The sequence below is a fragment of the Oryctolagus cuniculus genome, chromosome 1 (genome assembly GCF_051225735.1).
Source record: "Oryctolagus cuniculus isolate XC-2025 breed Fujian yellow rabbit chromosome 1, ASM5122573v1, whole genome shotgun sequence".
Taxonomy (NCBI): domain Eukaryota; kingdom Metazoa; phylum Chordata; class Mammalia; order Lagomorpha; family Leporidae; genus Oryctolagus; species Oryctolagus cuniculus.
The window spans coordinates 236023136-236040383 of NC_142867.1; the positions used below are offsets into that span (position 1 = coordinate 236023136).

Below are 17248 nucleotides of genomic sequence, written 5' to 3' on the forward strand. Positions count from 1 at the left end.
TCCCCATACCTCCTGCCTGGCCCTGCCCCGGCCACGTGACTGCACCACGGTGCCAAGCGGCCGTGGCAGCACTCCCCGGACGTTCTGCCCAGCAGCAGGGTGACAGGGCAGCTGGGCTGGACGTCCGTCCATGGGGCAGGGCCAGCGCGTCCCCGGTGTGTCCCTCAGTCCTTAGGAAGCCCCGCGCAGGGTGCCGGCACCGCCGCAGAGACACACGTGCCCCAGGTCTCGGCAGCAGGTGGCAGGGCTGGGATTCCCACCCTCTGGACCACTCAGGCATCCGGGGGAGGCCGTGCAGGCTTGCCGTGGGGGTGGCTCGAAGCCCTCCCCTGTGGCTGGGGTCCCTCCCAGTGCCCGGGGGACTGGAGAGCTTCAGGGTAGCAGCCCCTCCGGCCCCCACATTCACGGCCCCTCCCACTCTGAGCCCCGCCTGCCAGCAGCTGCTCCCCCAGGTGTGTGGCAGGTGCTGTCAGATGATACCTGCTAGGCCAGCGCGGGCGGGAACCAGCCAGACAGACCCACGCGCGCCATCTCACTGGGGTCCTTGACTCGGCCTGAAGGCCGTCCCCGCCCAGGGACAGCCCTGTCACCAGCCTTGGCAGCCTCCGTGGCTCCTGCCTTCTTAAACCCAAAGAAACCAAAATGACCAGGCCTGGCTGCCGGCGGCTCCCTCCTCGCCCACACCGCGTCTCTACCAGGAGGAGCGGCGGCCCTCTGGAACCTGCAAGCAAGGCCCTGGGGATCCGGGACATCCCGGGCTCAGCTGCCAACGTGCAGATGCACAAGAACACGCCCGTCACGCAGGGGCTCTCGGGTTACAGACACACGGGCACCACGTACACGCACACACACGTGCACACGTGCACTGCACGCACAGTGGTTCTGCCTAAGCGCAGAGCCCCAGGAAGAGACCAGGGAAATGCAGAGGCTGCACCTGCACACAGCGGCCGTGCGGACCAGGGAAGCCAGGGGCCGGGGCGGGGGGGGGGGGGCTCTCTGCGCTCCCACACAGTGGCCGTGCGGACCAGGGAAGCTGGGGGCCGGGGCGGGGGGGGGGCTCTCTGCGCTCCCACACAGTGGCCGTGCGGACCAGGGAAGCCGGGGGCCGGGGGGGCTCTCTGCGCTCCCACACAGCGGCCGTGCGGACCAGGGAAGCCGGGGGCCGGGGCGGGGGGGGCTCTCTGCGCTCCCACACAGTGGCCGTGCGGACCAGGGAAGCCGGGGGCCGGGGGGGCTCTCTGCGCTCCCACACAGCGGCCGTGCGGGCCAGGGAAGCCGGGGGCCGGGGCGGGGGGGGGGCTCTCTGCGCTCCCACACAGTGGCCGTGCGGACCAGGGAAGCCAGGGGCCGGGGGGGCACTCTCTGCGCTCCCACACAGCGGCTGTGCGGACCAGGGAAGCCGGGGGCCGGGGCGGGGGGGGGCTCTCTGTGCTCCCACACAGCGGCCATGCGGACCAGGGAAGCCGGGGGCTGGGGCGGGGGGCTCTCTGCGCTCCCACACAGCGGCCATGCAGACGAGGGAAGCTGGGGGCCAGGGCTGGGGGCTCTCTGCGCTCCCACACAGCGGCCGTGCAGACGAGGGAAGCTGGGGGCCGGGGGGGGGGGGCGCTCTCTGCACTCCGGCCAGGCAAGCAGGGCCCAGGTGTGGGAGCCGGCATCAGCCAGAGCTGGCGGCGACTCCACAAAGCGCCCACCCACGAGCCAGCCAGCTGCCCGCAGTCGGGAGCAGGAGCAGCCCGGCAGCAGGAGGCCGGACCACAGCCTTGATGGCCGGTGAGGCACATCAAGGAATGACCCAGCAGATGCCCCCAGCCCTGTCACCCCCACCCCCGCGCGCCACACGGCTGACGCCAGGCCCGAGGGGAAGGCTCTCTGCGGAGCTGCCCCGGCAGACCCACCTGGGCAGGTGGCCCAGATGGGTATTTTGTGCAAGGGCACGTGGACGGCTGACCTCTGTGGCACGAATCCTGTCTCCGTGGAAATGCATCCAGACCCAGGACGGGCTGGAACAGGCCAGAGGGGCGCCCACAGCACCGCAGAGAACACAGAGGGCCTGTGCACTACGGAGGGTCCTCGGAAGCCGGGCAGAGCTCCAGATCCCTGGCTCTGTATCCAGGAACCACACACTTTCTGAAGTCTTCAAGGAGCCAGCGCTGTGGCGCAGTGGGTAAAGCCACCGTCTGCAGGGCCAGCATCCCACATGGCTGCCGGTTTGAGTCCCGGCTGCTCCTCTTCCAATCCCGCTCTCTGCTACGGCCTGGGAAAGCAGCAGAAGATGGCCCAAGTCCTTGGGGCCCTGCACCTGCATGGGAGACCTGGAGGAGCTCCTGGCTCCTGGCTTCAGCGTGGCCCAGCTCCGGCCGTTGTGGCCACCTGAACAGTGAACCAGCGGGTGGAAGGCCGCTCTTATAGGACTCTGCCTTTAGAATAAATTGATTTTTTTTTTTTTGACAGGCAGAGTGGATAGTGAGAGAGAGAGAGAGACAGAGAGAAAGGTCTTCCTTTGCCGTTGGTTCACCCTCCAATGGCCGCCGCGGCCGGCGCGCTGCGGCCGGCGCACCACGCTGATCCAATGGCAGGAGCCAGGAGCCAGGTGCTTTTCCTGGTCTCCCATGGGGTGCAGGGCCCAAGCACCCGGGCCATCCTCCACTGCACTCCCTGGCCACAGCAGAGGGCTGGCCTGGAAGAGGGGCAACCGGGACAGAATCCAGCGCCCCCACCGGGACTAGAACCCGGTGTGCCGGCGCCGCTAGGCGGAGGATTAGCCCATTGAGCCACGGCGCTGGCCAATAAATTGATTTTTTTAAAAAGGAATCTGCACTTTACAGCACACTTGGTACAGAGGACACACAGCTGACAACCAGCCCCTGACGCTAGGGGGTCGCTGGGAGGGCTTCGGAGGCATCAGCTGCGTTCTAGAAGGTTCTCTGGGTGTGGGCCAGGGCTCTGGGCTGCCTTTATGCTTCCTCCCTCCCTCCCTTTCTATTCACCTGAGACCTAGAACGAGGCCGATTCATCCTCAAAACACCTGCAACGGCCAGGCCGAGCCAGGAGCTCCGGCTGCGTCTCCCGGGTGGGCGGCAGGGGCCCAGCTACCTGAGCTGTCACCGCGGCAGCAGGAAGCTGGGGTTGGCCGCGGAGCTGGGACCAACCCCGGCTCCCCTCCCTAGAGGCGGGCGTCCCCTGACCGCTGCCCCCGCTGCCCGGCCTGACGGCCACTCCCTGCGCCCAGGAACACGCTGTCATCGTTCCTGTTTCCACTTCATCTCAAGTCTGCTTTCAAAGAAAGGTCTGTCCCACGTCTGACGCCAGATGCCGCCCACTCAGTGGCACCTCTAAGGCCCTGAGACCCTGGTGGTAGTGGAAACCCCGGGTGGGCACAGCGACCCCTGCCCCTGCCCCCCCCCCCCGCCAGCTCACAGCTCCCACCAGGGCCTCCGCGCTCCACAAACGCGCCAGCGCAGCGTCCCGGGAGCCCCCGCCCCACGGCACGGCCAGCCTCACCCTGCAGCCGGGGCACCCACACACCAGGCAGGGTCTCCTCCCCTCCCCTCTCGGGGACCCTGCCATCAGCCCCAGTCTCTGGAGCCCACTATGACACAGCTCCCAGCCACGACCTGCCCACCCAGGGCTCGGCACCCACCTGGGTCCCACCTGTGCTCCCCGCCCCTCTCCTGAGGCCCATGCGCCCCCATCCGCAAGGCCCGACCCCAGGGCCCACGGGGTCCCCGAGATGAGGCTGGGAACCTCAGACCGAGGCAGAAGCCAACGCAGCAGAGAGACCCTGGGCGTGGCTTCTCCTGGGTCCACGGCCCCGGAGTCCACCACGCCGCGGCCCCATCACCACCAACGCCGACACCAGGCCTGGTCCTGCCCTGTGGACGGCGAGTTCAGGAGGGGGACGAGCCGTGAAGGATGACATGCCGGTCTTATTACTGAAATCTAAAGAGATCTCGCAGCTGCTGGGGACACGCTCGCGAGGCCACCTCCTCCGCCAGGCTCTCGGCCGCACACGGGGACGGGGACAGAGCACACGGGGGCCGCGGGGACAGAGCACGCGGGGGCCGCGGGGACAGAGCACACGGGGGCCGCGGGGACAGAGCACACGGGGGCGGGGACAGAGCACACGGGGGCGGGGACAGAGCACGCGGGGGCGGGGACAGAGCACACGGGGGCGGGGACAGAGCACACGGGGCCGCGGGGAGCTCACCTGATCCCCTTGTTCTGTGCGATGCTGTGCAGGGAGAGTCGTGACACGGCTGAGATGACCTGAGGAGACAAGAGAGAGCCTGTCACTGCACGGGACACGCATGTGCACACGCACACACGGCTGAGATGACCTGAGGAGACAAGAGAGAGCCTGTCACTGCACGGGACACGCATGTGCACACACACACACGGCTGAGATGACCTGGGGAGACAAGAGAGAGCCTGTCACTGCACGGGGCACGCATGCGCACACACACACACGGCTGAGATGACCTAGGGAGACAAGAGAGAGCCTGTCACTGCACGGGACACGCATGCACACACACACACGGCTGAGATGACCTGGGGGAGCCTGTCACTGCACGGGACACGCATGCACACACACACACGGCTGAGATGACCTGGGGAGACAAGAGAGAGCCTGTCACTGCACGGGACACGCATGTGCACACGAGCCGCCACTGGGCTTTCGCTCTGACTCTCGGCTTTTAACAGCTCTGAATATTTTTTTATTTGACAGGCAGAGTTAGACTGTGAGAGAGACAGAGAGAGGTCTTTCTTCCGTTGGTTCACCCCCCAAATGGCCACTACAGCTGGTGCTGCGCTGATCCAAAGGCAGGAGCCAGGTGCTTCTCCTGGTCTCCCATGGGGTGCAGGGTCCAAGCACTTGGGCCATCCTCCACTGCCCTCCCGGGCCACAGCAGAGGGCTGGCCTGGAAGAGGGGCAACCGGGACAGAATCCGGCGCCCCGACCGGGACTAGAACCCGGTGTGCCGGCGCCACAGACGGAGGATTAGCCTAGTGAGCCGCGGCGCTGGCCAACAGCTCTGAACACAGAGGGGGCAGAAATGGAAGCAGCAGTTAGAACGCCGCACGCGGGAGGCACCACGGGCTCGGCCACCGCGGGCCACACGAGCCGCCCGAGGCAGACATTGCCAATCAACTGCGGCACTGCGCCTCGGTGAGCCGGACACGGCACAGACTCCTCCGCGGAGAGCGGGGAGGGGCCGGCGCCCAGGGAGGACACAGGGGACAGAGCCCGCTGCTGGCCGAGCTGAGAGCCCTGTTCCATGCTGTGGCACCACGGCAGGGGGGCTGGCCGGCCACGGCCCCAGGGACAGAGCCAGCCTCTTCCTGCGTGAAGCCAGGTCTGCAGCAGTGGACGGGTGGCTCCTCACCTGCGGTCACGCCGCCAGCCAGCAGGAGCCCAGCTGCGGCTCAGGCCAGCTGTGCCGGGGCCCCACCCTCTGTCCTCCTAGGCTGTGAGCTTCCTTGCTGGCACTGTGCAGGGAGGGAGAGCTGGGGGCCCACGTGGGGGCCCCACTGCGATGGCCAGGCCCAGGCGAGTGTGGCTGGGAGCAGACAGGGGACCCTGGGATGGCCGTGGGTCACATGAGAGCTACCCTCCGGAGCAGTGAGGAGCACAGGGCACGGCAGCTCCCCGGGGAGCCCCTGGCTGGAGCCCCCTGCGGGGACAGACTGCCGGCTCCTCCCACAACGCAAATGTCACAGCGTGACATTTCACAGCTTTTATCCCCACTCCCAGTTAGTGAAGGAAGACCGGGCCCTGCCTCCCTCCCTCCCCCACAGACAGCCCAGCCCCTCAGAAAAGGAGCGGGGGTTGGGGGAGCTGGGGAGCTGAGCCCCACAGAGGACCAGTCCTGCACGGAATCCTGTGCGCGGCCCTGCGCACCGAGTCCACCGCGGAGCTGAAGCCAGTCTGCACAGTGGGCCCCGACCTGGCTCCGGCCCCACCCAGCCGGGACTGCTGGGACCCCCGGGCCCCCGGGCCCCACACACCAGCAGGCCACGGGTGTCCGCACAGGCAGCTGGAAGATTCTTCGCAGCGGCTCTGGGGCCGGGAGTCTGCCTTGCCCAGGGCTCCCGTGTCTCGGTGGAACTGACCGAGCCCCGGCCCCAGCCTCCCGGCCGGCAGGCAGAGCCGGCTCCCCTTCTCTTCCCCAGTCGGCAGCCTGGGCGCCGCTGTGACCGGCAGAAGCGGACGGTGGTGGGAAGGGCCCAGGACGGCCGCGGGGGCTGTGCGGGCCTGGGTGCCGGCTGCGAATCCACGGGCGCACGGCACCGCCCAGCCCCTTCCCAGGGGCCAGCACGTCCAGGAAGGGTGAGAGGCAGCCCCGGGCCTGCACCGTGCAGCCTGTGGGTGACTCCCTGGCCGCCACGCACAGCGCCCACGCAGCCAGGCACAGCCCGTGGGTGACTCCCCGGCCGCCACGCACAGCACCCACGCAGCCAGGCACAGCCCGCGGGCGACTCCCCGGCCGCCACGCACAGCGCCCACGCAGCCAGGCACAGCCCGCAGGCGACTCCCCGGCCGCCACGCACAGCGCCCACGCAGCAGGTGTCTGGACACAAAGCCGCTGGTGGAGAGCTCACGAGAACAGCACAGGTTGGACGTCTCTGGCCCGGAAGCGCCGGCTGGGCTCAGAAGCCGCACCCCCTCTCTGCAAGCCCCAGGTGAACCCTGCTGTCAGCGAACCAAGAGGCCGAGTCTGGGCCTCGGCCAGGGGTGGAAAGAGGAGCTCAAGCCCCGCCCCCTGCCGTGGCCGCCACAGAGCGTCCCTCCCCCTCCATTCAAGCTGCAGCCACCAGGAGGCCAGCACGGCGCAGGCTCCCGGGAAGGTGAGCAGGCACAGGACCTACAGGAAACGAACGAGCACGTGGCCTTCCGACCCCGCTGTCCACGCGCCCGGCACGCGGGGGTCACTTGGCCAGTGTTGCTCGGGTGGGGGAGTGGGTGGGCAGGGGTGGAGAGGACGGGGTGGATGAGCACCCGGGCGGAACACGAGCCACCACTCACGGTGGCTCACCTATGCCGAGCGGTCGGGTCAGCACCAGATGACGTCACTTCCTGTGTGCGGCCTCCGCGGAACAGGTGCACACATTGAGAACTGGCGTGGAGGGCAGCAGCCCAGGTCACCGGGCGACCCCTCAGGAAGTGGTCGGCCTGACCCCAGCGTGCCCACGCCGCCAGGCTCTGTGGCCGCGGAGGTCCCAGGGTGCACAGGGGCAGACACTGAGGGGGCCCATACGCATCTCACGACGTCCCCCCAACCACCCAACTGCTCAACCTCAGCTTTACCTGACAGGTGACAAAGCCGCCACCGAGAGCCAGGGTCCCCGAAGATCCCACCCCCCCATGCATGCTCCACCCACCAGGAACCCCCTGCAGGGTCGGCCACAGCCCTGTGGGAGCCGCCACGGCACACGCCCCTCGCCTTCCCCAGAGCTGGGACCAAGGACTGGGGCTGAAACGGCCCAGGCAACCTGCCCGATGCCTCTGCCTGGGCACAGCAGGGCTGGCAACACCGGAAGCTCTCACCAAGGATGGACGCTCGAGAGAGCCTCTGGCCCCGACGCCAGCGGCACTGGGGACGGGCGAGCGGGGCCAGCACGGCCCCAGCCCGAGCCGCAGGCCTGCCCCGTCAGCCGTCCCGGACACGCAGCTCGGCAGCCAGACGACAGACACTGGACACGCTGCACAGAAAACCCGCGGGCAGCGGCAGCGCAGCGGCACCTGCAGAGCCAGGCCCGGAGCCGCTCCCCCCGCGCAGGCCCTCATCCTGTCTCCTTTCCACACGCGGGGAGCGCGGGGAGGAAACCTCTGGTGCAGCCCGCGAGGGGCAGCTGTCGGGAGATGGTCACGGCCCACCGCAAGCTTCACCGCGGGGCAGAGACCTCGGCCGCTTCCCCGCAGGGCAGCGCGCAGGGAGGGGGAGGGGGCAGGAAGGTGCCTCGAGCCGGACCTCGGACCTCAGGCCCCAAGACAGCTGAGCAGCAAAACCAAGACACGCACTCACTGGGACCCCTGGAAGCAGGGAGGAGGCTCGGCTGTCCCCAGAGAGGGGCGGAGCCAAGCGCAGCGCCACCGACAGCAAAGGGAACGGATGGGCGCACCCTGGCGTGGTCTCAGAGCCGGCCCGGTCCTCTTGCCTGCACCTGGCCCGAGCTTTCAGCGTGATCTGAAATGCAGCCCCCCAAATCCAGACACCTCCCCGCTCTCAGGGTCTGATCACACCCTCAGGTGCAAGCGCGGGGGAGGCCAAGGTTCTGGGGGCAGCCTGGCCCCTGCACCTCGGCCTTGGAGGCCCCTGTCTGCTCTACCGGCGGGTGGACACGCAGGCGGGGCGGTGGACAGGGGTGTGGGGTGGGAGATAGCCGGGGGGCAGTAGGAGGAGTGGATGGAGGATGTGGGAGGATGGGTGGGTGGACACTAAGTTGATGGATGAGTGGGTGAATGGTTGGATAGATGATGGGCAGGTGTATGGGTGGGTGGATGATTGACAGGTATAGGTGGGTAGATTGACAGGTATATGGGTGGGTGGGTGATGGACAGGTATAGGTGGGTGGATGATTGACAGGTGTATGGGTGGGTGGGTGGTGGACAGGTATAGGTGGGTAGATTGACAGGGGTATGGTGGGTGGATGATTGACAGGTGTATGGGTGGGTGGGTGATGGACAGGTGTATGGGTGGCTGGGTGGATGATTGACAGGTGTATGGTGGGTGGATGATTGACAGGTGTATGGGTGGGTGGGTGATGGACAGGTGTATGGGTGGGTGGGTGGGTGGTGGACAGGTATAGGTGGGTGGATGATTGACAGGTGTATGGTGGGCGGATGATTGACAGGTGTATGGTGGGCGGATGATTGACAGGTGTATGGGTGGGTGGGTGGTGAACAGGTATAGGTGGGTGATTGACAGGTGTATGGTGGGTGGATGATTGACAGGTGTATGGGTGGGTGGGTGATGGACAGGTGTATGGGTGGGTGGGTGGATGATTGACAGGTGTATGGTGGGCGGATGATTGACAGGTGTATGGGTGGGTGGGTGGCAGACAGGTATAGGTGGATGATTGACAGGTGTATGGGTGGTGGATGTTGATCAGATGGATGGATCCCTCTCCCCCACCCCTCCCGATGCAGGAAGGGGAGAAGAGAAGAGTGAGCCCGAACAGCCGCCCACCCCCCTCCCCGAGTCCCTTGGACGCCCTCTACGATTCCCCTGCGTGTGTCCCCGCCTCCACGCACCCCCTGCAGGAGGAGGCGGGGCCCAGGAGGCCGCTGACTTCACCAAGGTTTCATGGCAGGGGTGGCCCTGCCAGGCCTGAGCCTGAACCCAAACCCAGCCGCTGCCCTCGCAGGACCCACCAGCAGGAAGGGGCCCGAGCGTCTCTGTGGCCGCCAACCGGGCAGGGTCCCTGGGGAGCAGCCGCCCAGGGCTGGGGTCCCCGGGGATGCCCCACCCTCACTTCCCTGCCAGGAGTCTGACTGGCAGGTGCCCCCGGCTTGGATCACATCCAGGGGCGCCAGCCACGTGCAGGGAACAGACCTGGAGGCACGGGTGAGCCCCTCCCACAGATGGCCCAGCAGAAGCCCCAAGGACATCAACACTGTGACCAGGACACCGTCCAGGGCAGGGCTGGGGAGGCCTCGGGACCCCGCCCCCCAGGACACGGAGCCCAGGAGGGGAGAGAAGAGAGTGAGGCCCTGGTCCTCCCCCGACACCCTCCCCCCCACGTCTCCACGGCTGCCCGACATGGGGGGCTGAGTTTATTCCCCCTCGTCTCCGGCACAGCTGGCGTGGGCCAGCCCGAGTGCCCCCCGCCCCTCCCACCATCCCCTCCCCCATTGCAATCGGCTGCACTGGCCAGGCCGCCCGCCGGCACGCAGTGACGGAGCCCCCTGTTGGGCTGAGGTCGACAGGGCCAAGGCCCAGCTCCCACACCCCCAGGGAGGGGAGCCAGGGACCCAGCCAGGAAACCTGGACACCCTGGGAGCCGGGAGGGGAGACGGGGGAGGCAGCTGGGGCGGGGCACTGTGCTCTCCGCCAGGAACTCATCTGAGATCACGATGAACCGGCAGAGGCAGAAGCCAGCACAAAACGCCGGAGACCAGGGTTCCAGTCGTCACCCAGTCCCCGCTGCACCCCTTCTCTCCGGTTCCCAGGCCGTGGAGATGGCACATGGGCTGCATCGCCCAGGGCAGGCATCGCCAATCGATCCCGCAGACCAGAGGCCGCGTCTGCAGCCTTCCTGGCACAGTGCTCCGAGCAGGCCCTGGCCATCCGCGATGTGCCGTGGAGTCCCTCCGACACTGCCCAGCCCACGACATCAGGACAAGCGTCCTGTGAGGCCCTGCGGTGTCGCCCTGCTCCCAACCGGGCAACTTGGCTGGAACCAGAGCCCTTAGGGGAAGGGGCGTGGCCCCATCTGGTCCAATTCTTCAGTTCACAGAGGAAAAGCCCAAACCCAGCGGGGAGGCGCAAGTGACCCGTGACGGCCACCCAGCAAGTTTCAGGCAGGGCCGGTCGGAACCGGAACCGGGGTTCCCTCTGCAGCCCGAGCTGGTGCCGGCCTGCCACAGCCCCAGACAGCAGCCGGCTTCTGCGTGGGCTCCGGCTGCCAGCTTCACACGAGACGGCCTCGTGGTTTGTCCTCTGGGTTCACTGGGACATCGCTAGGCCCAGGGGTGCCGTCTGGACCCGAAGGCCAGGGCAGCAGCCGGGTGGACAGACCACAGCCCCCGACATCAATACGAGGGCCTGGAGCTGGGCCCCGTGGCTGTGCGAGGCCAGCAAACCCGGCCAAGTGTGCCGGGGGCCGGGGAGCCCGCTGGGTGGGCCCGGGCCACTCACTGTCTGTGAATGCTCGCTCCCGCCCGCCCAGACACTCCCTGCCCACGCCCAGCTCCACGGCTGCAGCTGCAGGAGGGGCGGAGACGCCCAGTGCCTGCCCCGTCCCCGCCCCAGTGCACCGCGTGGGAGGTGGGACAGAGGTGGTCACGCCACCACAGGGACTCTCCCAGGGCAGGGCAGCAGCACTGCCCAGCGGGCTGACTCACTGCCTGCAAGGTACTCAGGCTGCCGCCTGGCTCCCTGCGGGCCTGGAGTTACGGGAACACAGCCCCAGGAGGGCGGGCGGGCGGGCGGGCGAGCGGCTCTAACTCTACCTCCGGCTTTTCCCAGGGACCTTCTCTCTTCCCAGGGGTGGAGACGGTGAGCCAGGGACTGGGAAGCAGGCGTCTCCATGGGCGGCTCCCATGGGGGTCCCTGGGGCTCCGCCGCCCACAGCCCACACCTCTGCCATCACACTGGGCACCACTGCCCTGTGCAGGGGGACCAGCTGAGGAAACAGGCCGGGAGGACCCCTGCCCCCAGCGGGGACACAGCTCTGATACCCCTCCCTCCACAGACACAGCTCTGAGACCCCTCCCTCCCCTCCCCTCTCCCCCCTCCTCCGGGGTCACAGCCCTAAGAGGCGACAGCAGGACCTCCTGGTCCACCCACGGAAGCCTTTCCCAGGCGCGCTCTGCCTCTCCCTGAACCGCCCGGATGCTCCTGGCCAGCATGGACACCGTCTCCCTTGCACCCACAGCCCCCAGGGAGGCCACCCAGGAGCGTGAGCCACGGAGCACACGGACAGCTGCTCACACGCGACACGCGTGCACAGTCACACACACGGAGCACACGGACAGCTGCTCACATGCGTGCACACACACACACGGAGCACATGGACAGCTGCAGGTCCTCTGTGGACCCTTCTCGCTGGGCGGAGTTAAGCGAGAGGCCACCCCTACCAGCCCCCCACCAGGAAGCCACGCCTCGGCGAGATGCCCCAGCGGCGCCCGTCCCTCGGCCCATGTCCAGGAGGTGCCGCCCAGGCTGAGTGGTCTCCGGTGGGGGTTCAGAGCCGCACGGGAGCGGCCGAGGACCACGGCTGACCCCCAAGCCTGGCATGACCTCCTCCCCGGCTCCCACACGGGCTCCCCAGGGATGAGCATTCTCGCGAGTCCACGGACCACGGACATGGACATGGACGCACTCGGCCCTCGGCTTCCCAGAGCGGGGGCTAGCCACGCTGCAGACTCCGCCTGTGGTCCCCCAGCTGCCCTGGAGCCAGAGCCCCCTGACACAGCCTCCCGAGGACAGAGGGCCGGGCTGGACACCACAGCCCTGGCTTTGGAGCCGGTCTCCACTGCAGACCCGGGCGCCCAGGCCCTCACTCGACAGCACTGTGCTGGGAGCAGGGAGCTCCCACGGGGGTCTCCTCACCAGGCACTGGACAGGGGCATCAGGGAGGCCCCCTGGAGGAGGTGCTGTCGATCTGGGTGGTGGACTAGCGCATGTCCAAGTCCCCGGCACACCTGTCTGCAAGACACCCCGGCAGGTGCCCCCAGGACACGGCAGAGCCACAGGACAGCCGACCGCACACCCGTGGCCTCGGGCAGCGCAGTCGGAGCCACGGGCGCGGTGTCCGCACACACGGCCCGGCCAGCTTCCCGGACGCTCCGCGAACTCCTGCCGCTCTCCCCCGGGAGTCTGGTTTGCTCGGTTCGGTCGGAGCCGCCAAGCCCAGCCCCTGTGCTCTCGCAGGAAACTCGGCTGAGGCGGCCTCTCCCTGCCCTGGGCGCTGCCGCTGGGGGGCTCCGGGGGCTTCCTGGCCACCGGCAGGACCGACGGGAGCGCATCTTCCCCAGAACTGATTCTCTAGGACCAGAGGTGGCGGGCGCGGACACGAAGCCGTCCCGAGAGGCAGGCAGAGACGCTGCCTGGGGAGAGACGGCCGAGAGAGGCCCGGGGGCCACCTGCACTCGGCGAGCAGCCCTGGCGCCGGGCACTCGTGCACCCCGAAGGAGCTCTGTGCACCTGACCCCAGAGAAAAGGGTCAGCCGGAAGAGGGGGAGCCAAGCAGGCTGGCGAGCCCCTCCCTGGGGCGGCCAGAGCAAAGGCAGCTGGCAGGGACAGCGAGGGAGACAGGGCTGGCCATGCCCCGGGCGTCTGATGGGAGACGCTGGCCCCCACCTAAGCCCTGCTCTGGGAGAAGCTCCCGCAGGCAAGCAGACGGCCTCGCAGGGTGGTCTTGGGCCTGCCCACGGCACGAGCAGACCTGAGCTGACTGGGCAGACCTCGTGCACGGAGGTGAGAGGTCACAGGCCAGCACAGGAGGTGAGAGGTCACAGGCCAGCACAGGAGGGTCAGCAGAAGGTGGAGGGGACGTGGGGTCCTGGATGGGTTCTGGGCCGAGATGGACACGGGGAAACCGAGGCGGCAGGAGAAAGGTTTGGCCCCATCAGAGCAGCCCCCAGAGTGCCGGGGCTGCAGCTGGGGTCGCGAGCTCCCCGTGACGGGATCCACGGGGCAGCAGGTGCTGGCAGTGCCCGGGGGCCTCCCCAGGGGCCGGCGCACCCGCACCCCTCACCAACGCCCACGGGGGGCTGACCCGACTGGGCAGACGCAGCCGAGGGAGTTCAGGACGAATGGTGAGCTTTCGGAACCCCAGCACCAGCGCACACCGGCACATAAACATGTACACCCACGGCTGTGCGCGCGCACACGCACACACCACCCGTGTACACACACACACATGTGCACACACCTATTCATGCACACACGTGTGCACTCACACATCTACGCATACACATACGTGTGCTCACACTGCACAGCCCGCCGTGCAATACACACGTTTGTGCACTCATGCACACCTATTTGTGTGATGCACATGTGTGCACATGCACACATCACCCATGTACATACATGTGTGTCCTCACATGTGCACAACCCATTTGTGTACATGCAATGTGCAGGCACGCATGTACACCTATTCATGCCATTATACACGTGTGTTCATGTGCACATGACCCGCCCGTGTACACACACACGCTCACCCATATACAAACACGTGCTCACACATGCACTCGCTCATCCACGCACGTACCCATGCAGGTGTACATGTTATACACGCGTGTGCACACGTCCACCAATGCACGCACAGGTCACTGGCACACTCACGGCTGAGTGCGTGATTGCGATAGCCGTTTCCGTGTCCCGCCTCCCACGCCCGTGCTGGTCCCTCCCCACCTCGCGGCTCCTGCCACGTGCAGCCCGCGGTGGCTCGTCCGGGAAGCTCCTGCACACACTCTGAACCCCACGCCACGCGCTCACAGCGGGTGCCTCTCCTCTCCCTCCAAGGAACTGGAGCGGCTGGATTCACACAGAAGCACAACGCTCCAGGCCCCCTGAGGACGCCGGGGCGTGTGGAGCCCCCGGGCAGCCAGGCTGACCCCAGCCTGAGCCCAGAGCCCCTCCGACGTCAGCCCCAAAGCCAGGCACGGGGGCACGGCTGTCCCCCGCGCTCATCGTCAGCCCTGTGACCCAGACTTCCCTCCAGGTCCCGAGACGCCTCCGACAGGCGGAGTCCACGCGCCAGGCCCTTCTGCACAGCTCCCCGGAGGACCTGGACACACGCGCCTGTTCCGAGCCAGCAGGCAGCCCCTGCGGCCGCATCCCCCACCCCGTGTCTCAGGGCCGCGTGCTCGGGTGGCCCTGCCGCTGTGCTTCTCAGACCCTTCCACTCCGGGCCAGCGACGCCAGCGCCGGTCTCGCCACGGACGGCTGCGGCGGCGACGGCTCTGCCCGGCACAAGCCGCAAACAGCTGCCGCTCACACGGCACAGGCGCTCCCACGTCCCTCACTGTCCCCCACCTGACCTCAGCCCCCGTCAGGCCCCTGCCCGGGGTGCCTCAAAATCCCCCCGCCTCAGACGCCTTGTCCAGCGCCCCGTGAGGCCTGGCTGTCACCCCGGCCTGCGACGTCCAGCGTCAGAGCGGAGTCCCAGGCAGGGGCCGGGAGCCAGCAACGCAGACACCTGTGTGTGTCCCGGGCCCGCTGGGCGGCACCTGCGTCCACAGCGGGCAGGTGGCTCCGGGGGGGCCCAGGAGAGCAGGAACTCTGCAGGTCACAGCCCCTCCCCGCAGACTCTGCACGGACCACTGGGTGCGCACACACCCCTTGCTTCCGGTCAGGGGGCTGTGGGGGGAGGGGCCAATTCTCCCCAAGGCGGAGGCCGCTGTAGTCCTGCCACGGCCCTTCAAGCCTCTCTCGCCCCGTCCAGCCCCATGAGGCAGCACCTTCCCGGGCCACACGGAGGCCGGGCTCCTGTTCCTGGGCAGCCTGGCTCTCCCAGGGGAGGGGGCGGGGGGAGGAGGGCTCAGAAGCCCCCGCCTCCCCTGGGACAAGGCCCATTCAGGGAGGGAGGCCCACCCCCTCACCTCCACGGCCCACGGGGGGGGGGCAGGGCATGACGCCCCCACAGCCCCTGGAGGGGGAACAAAGCGGCGTCACAGAGGCTCCCAGCCCACCCCGGGTGTTCCCAGGGAGGGGACGCCCTGCGGAAGCCAGCAGAGATAGAGCCAGCCCAGGGCCTCACGCCAGCAGCCCCCGACCATCACATACACCCCCAACACACACTCCCCAGGACCTGCCCAAGAGTCCACTCACCCTGGCCAGGGACCCCCCACAGAGACTCCCAGACCCCAGGGGCTGAGGGGTGACGTCAGGGCAAACGGCGACCTGAGTGACAGAGCAGCGAGCAGTCCCAGAGCCCCGAGACCCACACCCTCCGGGGGCTCCCCCTTGGGCCCCCACGGCACCTGGCAGGGGACAGGACGAGGCCCCGGCGAGTGGCCCAGCAGGGGAGGTGGCCGCCTCGGTCACGGTGAGGGCGGGGTGGCCGGTGCAGCCTCCGCTTCCCCCACACCTGCGGTCCCCGGGGAGCCCAGGTACAGGGCGCCCCAAGGAGTCAAAGCCACAGACAGGAAGTGGAGTGGGGGGGCCAGGGGCCGGGGCCAGCGGGCGGGTGGTGGCCCAGGTATCTGAGTCCCTGGCAGCACACGGGACACCCGGAGGGGCCCCCAGCTCCCAGCTCAGCCGGGCCCAGCTCTGGCTACTGCATACATCTGGGGAGTGAACCAGTGGGTGCAAGACCTCTCTCTCTCAAATAAAATAAAAATAAATCTTAAAGAAGAAGAAGAATTGCAAGCCTGAGCGAAGGCGCTTGCTCCCAAAGGCCTCGGCCACTGGCTGTCCTCAGAGACTCGGCGTGTAAGGTCCACACCGGGGCGGCCCTGAGCAGGACGAACGCACCCTAACTGGGCTTCCCCAGGGAAAGGCAGCCGGCAGGGCCACCCAGCAGGGAACCCGGGAGGGAGCTGGCCCAGGACACGGTCTTCTCCCCTCGTGGGATGGGCGCACTCCGGTGGACGGGGGGGACAGGGCCAGGAACAGGTCACGGGGGGGGGCCCTCGGTGGGAGGGCCAGGAACAGGGCATGGGGAGGCGGGGGGGGGCTCGGCAGGAGGGCCAGGAACAGGCTGTGGTCACCCCTCCCTCCTCTGCACCGCCCTGAGCTGCCTCTGGCTGCAGCCAGCAGCCCCCACCCCGGGCCGCAGCGGCCCCCACACAGGGCTGCAAAGACCGAGGCGCTGGGTCCCTACACAGCTCCCTTCCTGGCCCGGGCAGCTGCCGCCTCCGGGCACCGCGCACGGCGACGTCTTCCTAAGCAAGCTCACCCGGCAAATCGGTGTTTCCCTCCCGGTGCCCTGGTAAAGCCCACGCTGCCTGCCCCAGGCGCTCAGCTCAGCCCCCACGCGGCCCCGGGCCAGGGCCTGCACAGCCCCGCTGGGGCACGGAGCCCTGCCCGTGGACAGCCCAGATGGCGAGGGTTAAAGCCGGGAAGCCAGGGCCCAGGCACGGCTCTGTGGATCAGAACCGGCTCCGGCACAGCCTGGCGAGATTACAGCGGGCCCAGGACACGGCCCTCCACCGAGGGAGAACGTTCCGGACAACTCACCCTGGACCAGTCCCGTCGGGGACCAGGGGGCGAGCCGGAGGCACATGTGGCCCCCAGGACAGGAGCCGGGGGTGAGACAGCGGCTCTGACCCCGCCTGCTCCTCCCACCCCAGGGCCCTCACCAACACAGCAAGGCGCGGCACAGCGCCCCCGCCTGGCGGGTGAGGGGAAGACGGGGCAGGGGCTGGGATCAGCATGTTGGAGGCCACCCTCGCTCAGCAGCTCGGTGAGCCGGGGCGTGTCCCCCACCCCCGCCAGTGTAAACACGCCTGTTTGTTTTGGAAATGTGGGGGCCCAGGGCGTGGGGAGCGAAAGGCGACACCATCACGCCTCCCCCATCTGTAAACACACTCAAGGCAGCTGCCCAAGGTCACTGCGAGCCGGACCCTGGGTTC

The 17248-nt window shown here is 68.1% G+C and overlaps 1 protein-coding gene across 4 annotated transcripts in view; it reads right to left on the reverse strand.

Annotated features, from left to right (window-relative positions):
• The window catches only part of VAV2 (vav guanine nucleotide exchange factor 2), a 122147-nt gene that overhangs the window by 56302 nt on the left and 48597 nt on the right, over positions 1 to 17248 (reverse strand). For all 4 annotated transcript variants that reach the window (XM_089322350.1, XM_089322355.1, XM_089322359.1 and 1 more), the window contains exon 3: positions 4211 to 4269. In XM_089322350.1, the coding sequence (XP_089178476.1) occupies positions 4211 to 4269 (59 nt within the window). The remainder of the gene's footprint in view (positions 1 to 4210; positions 4270 to 17248) is intronic.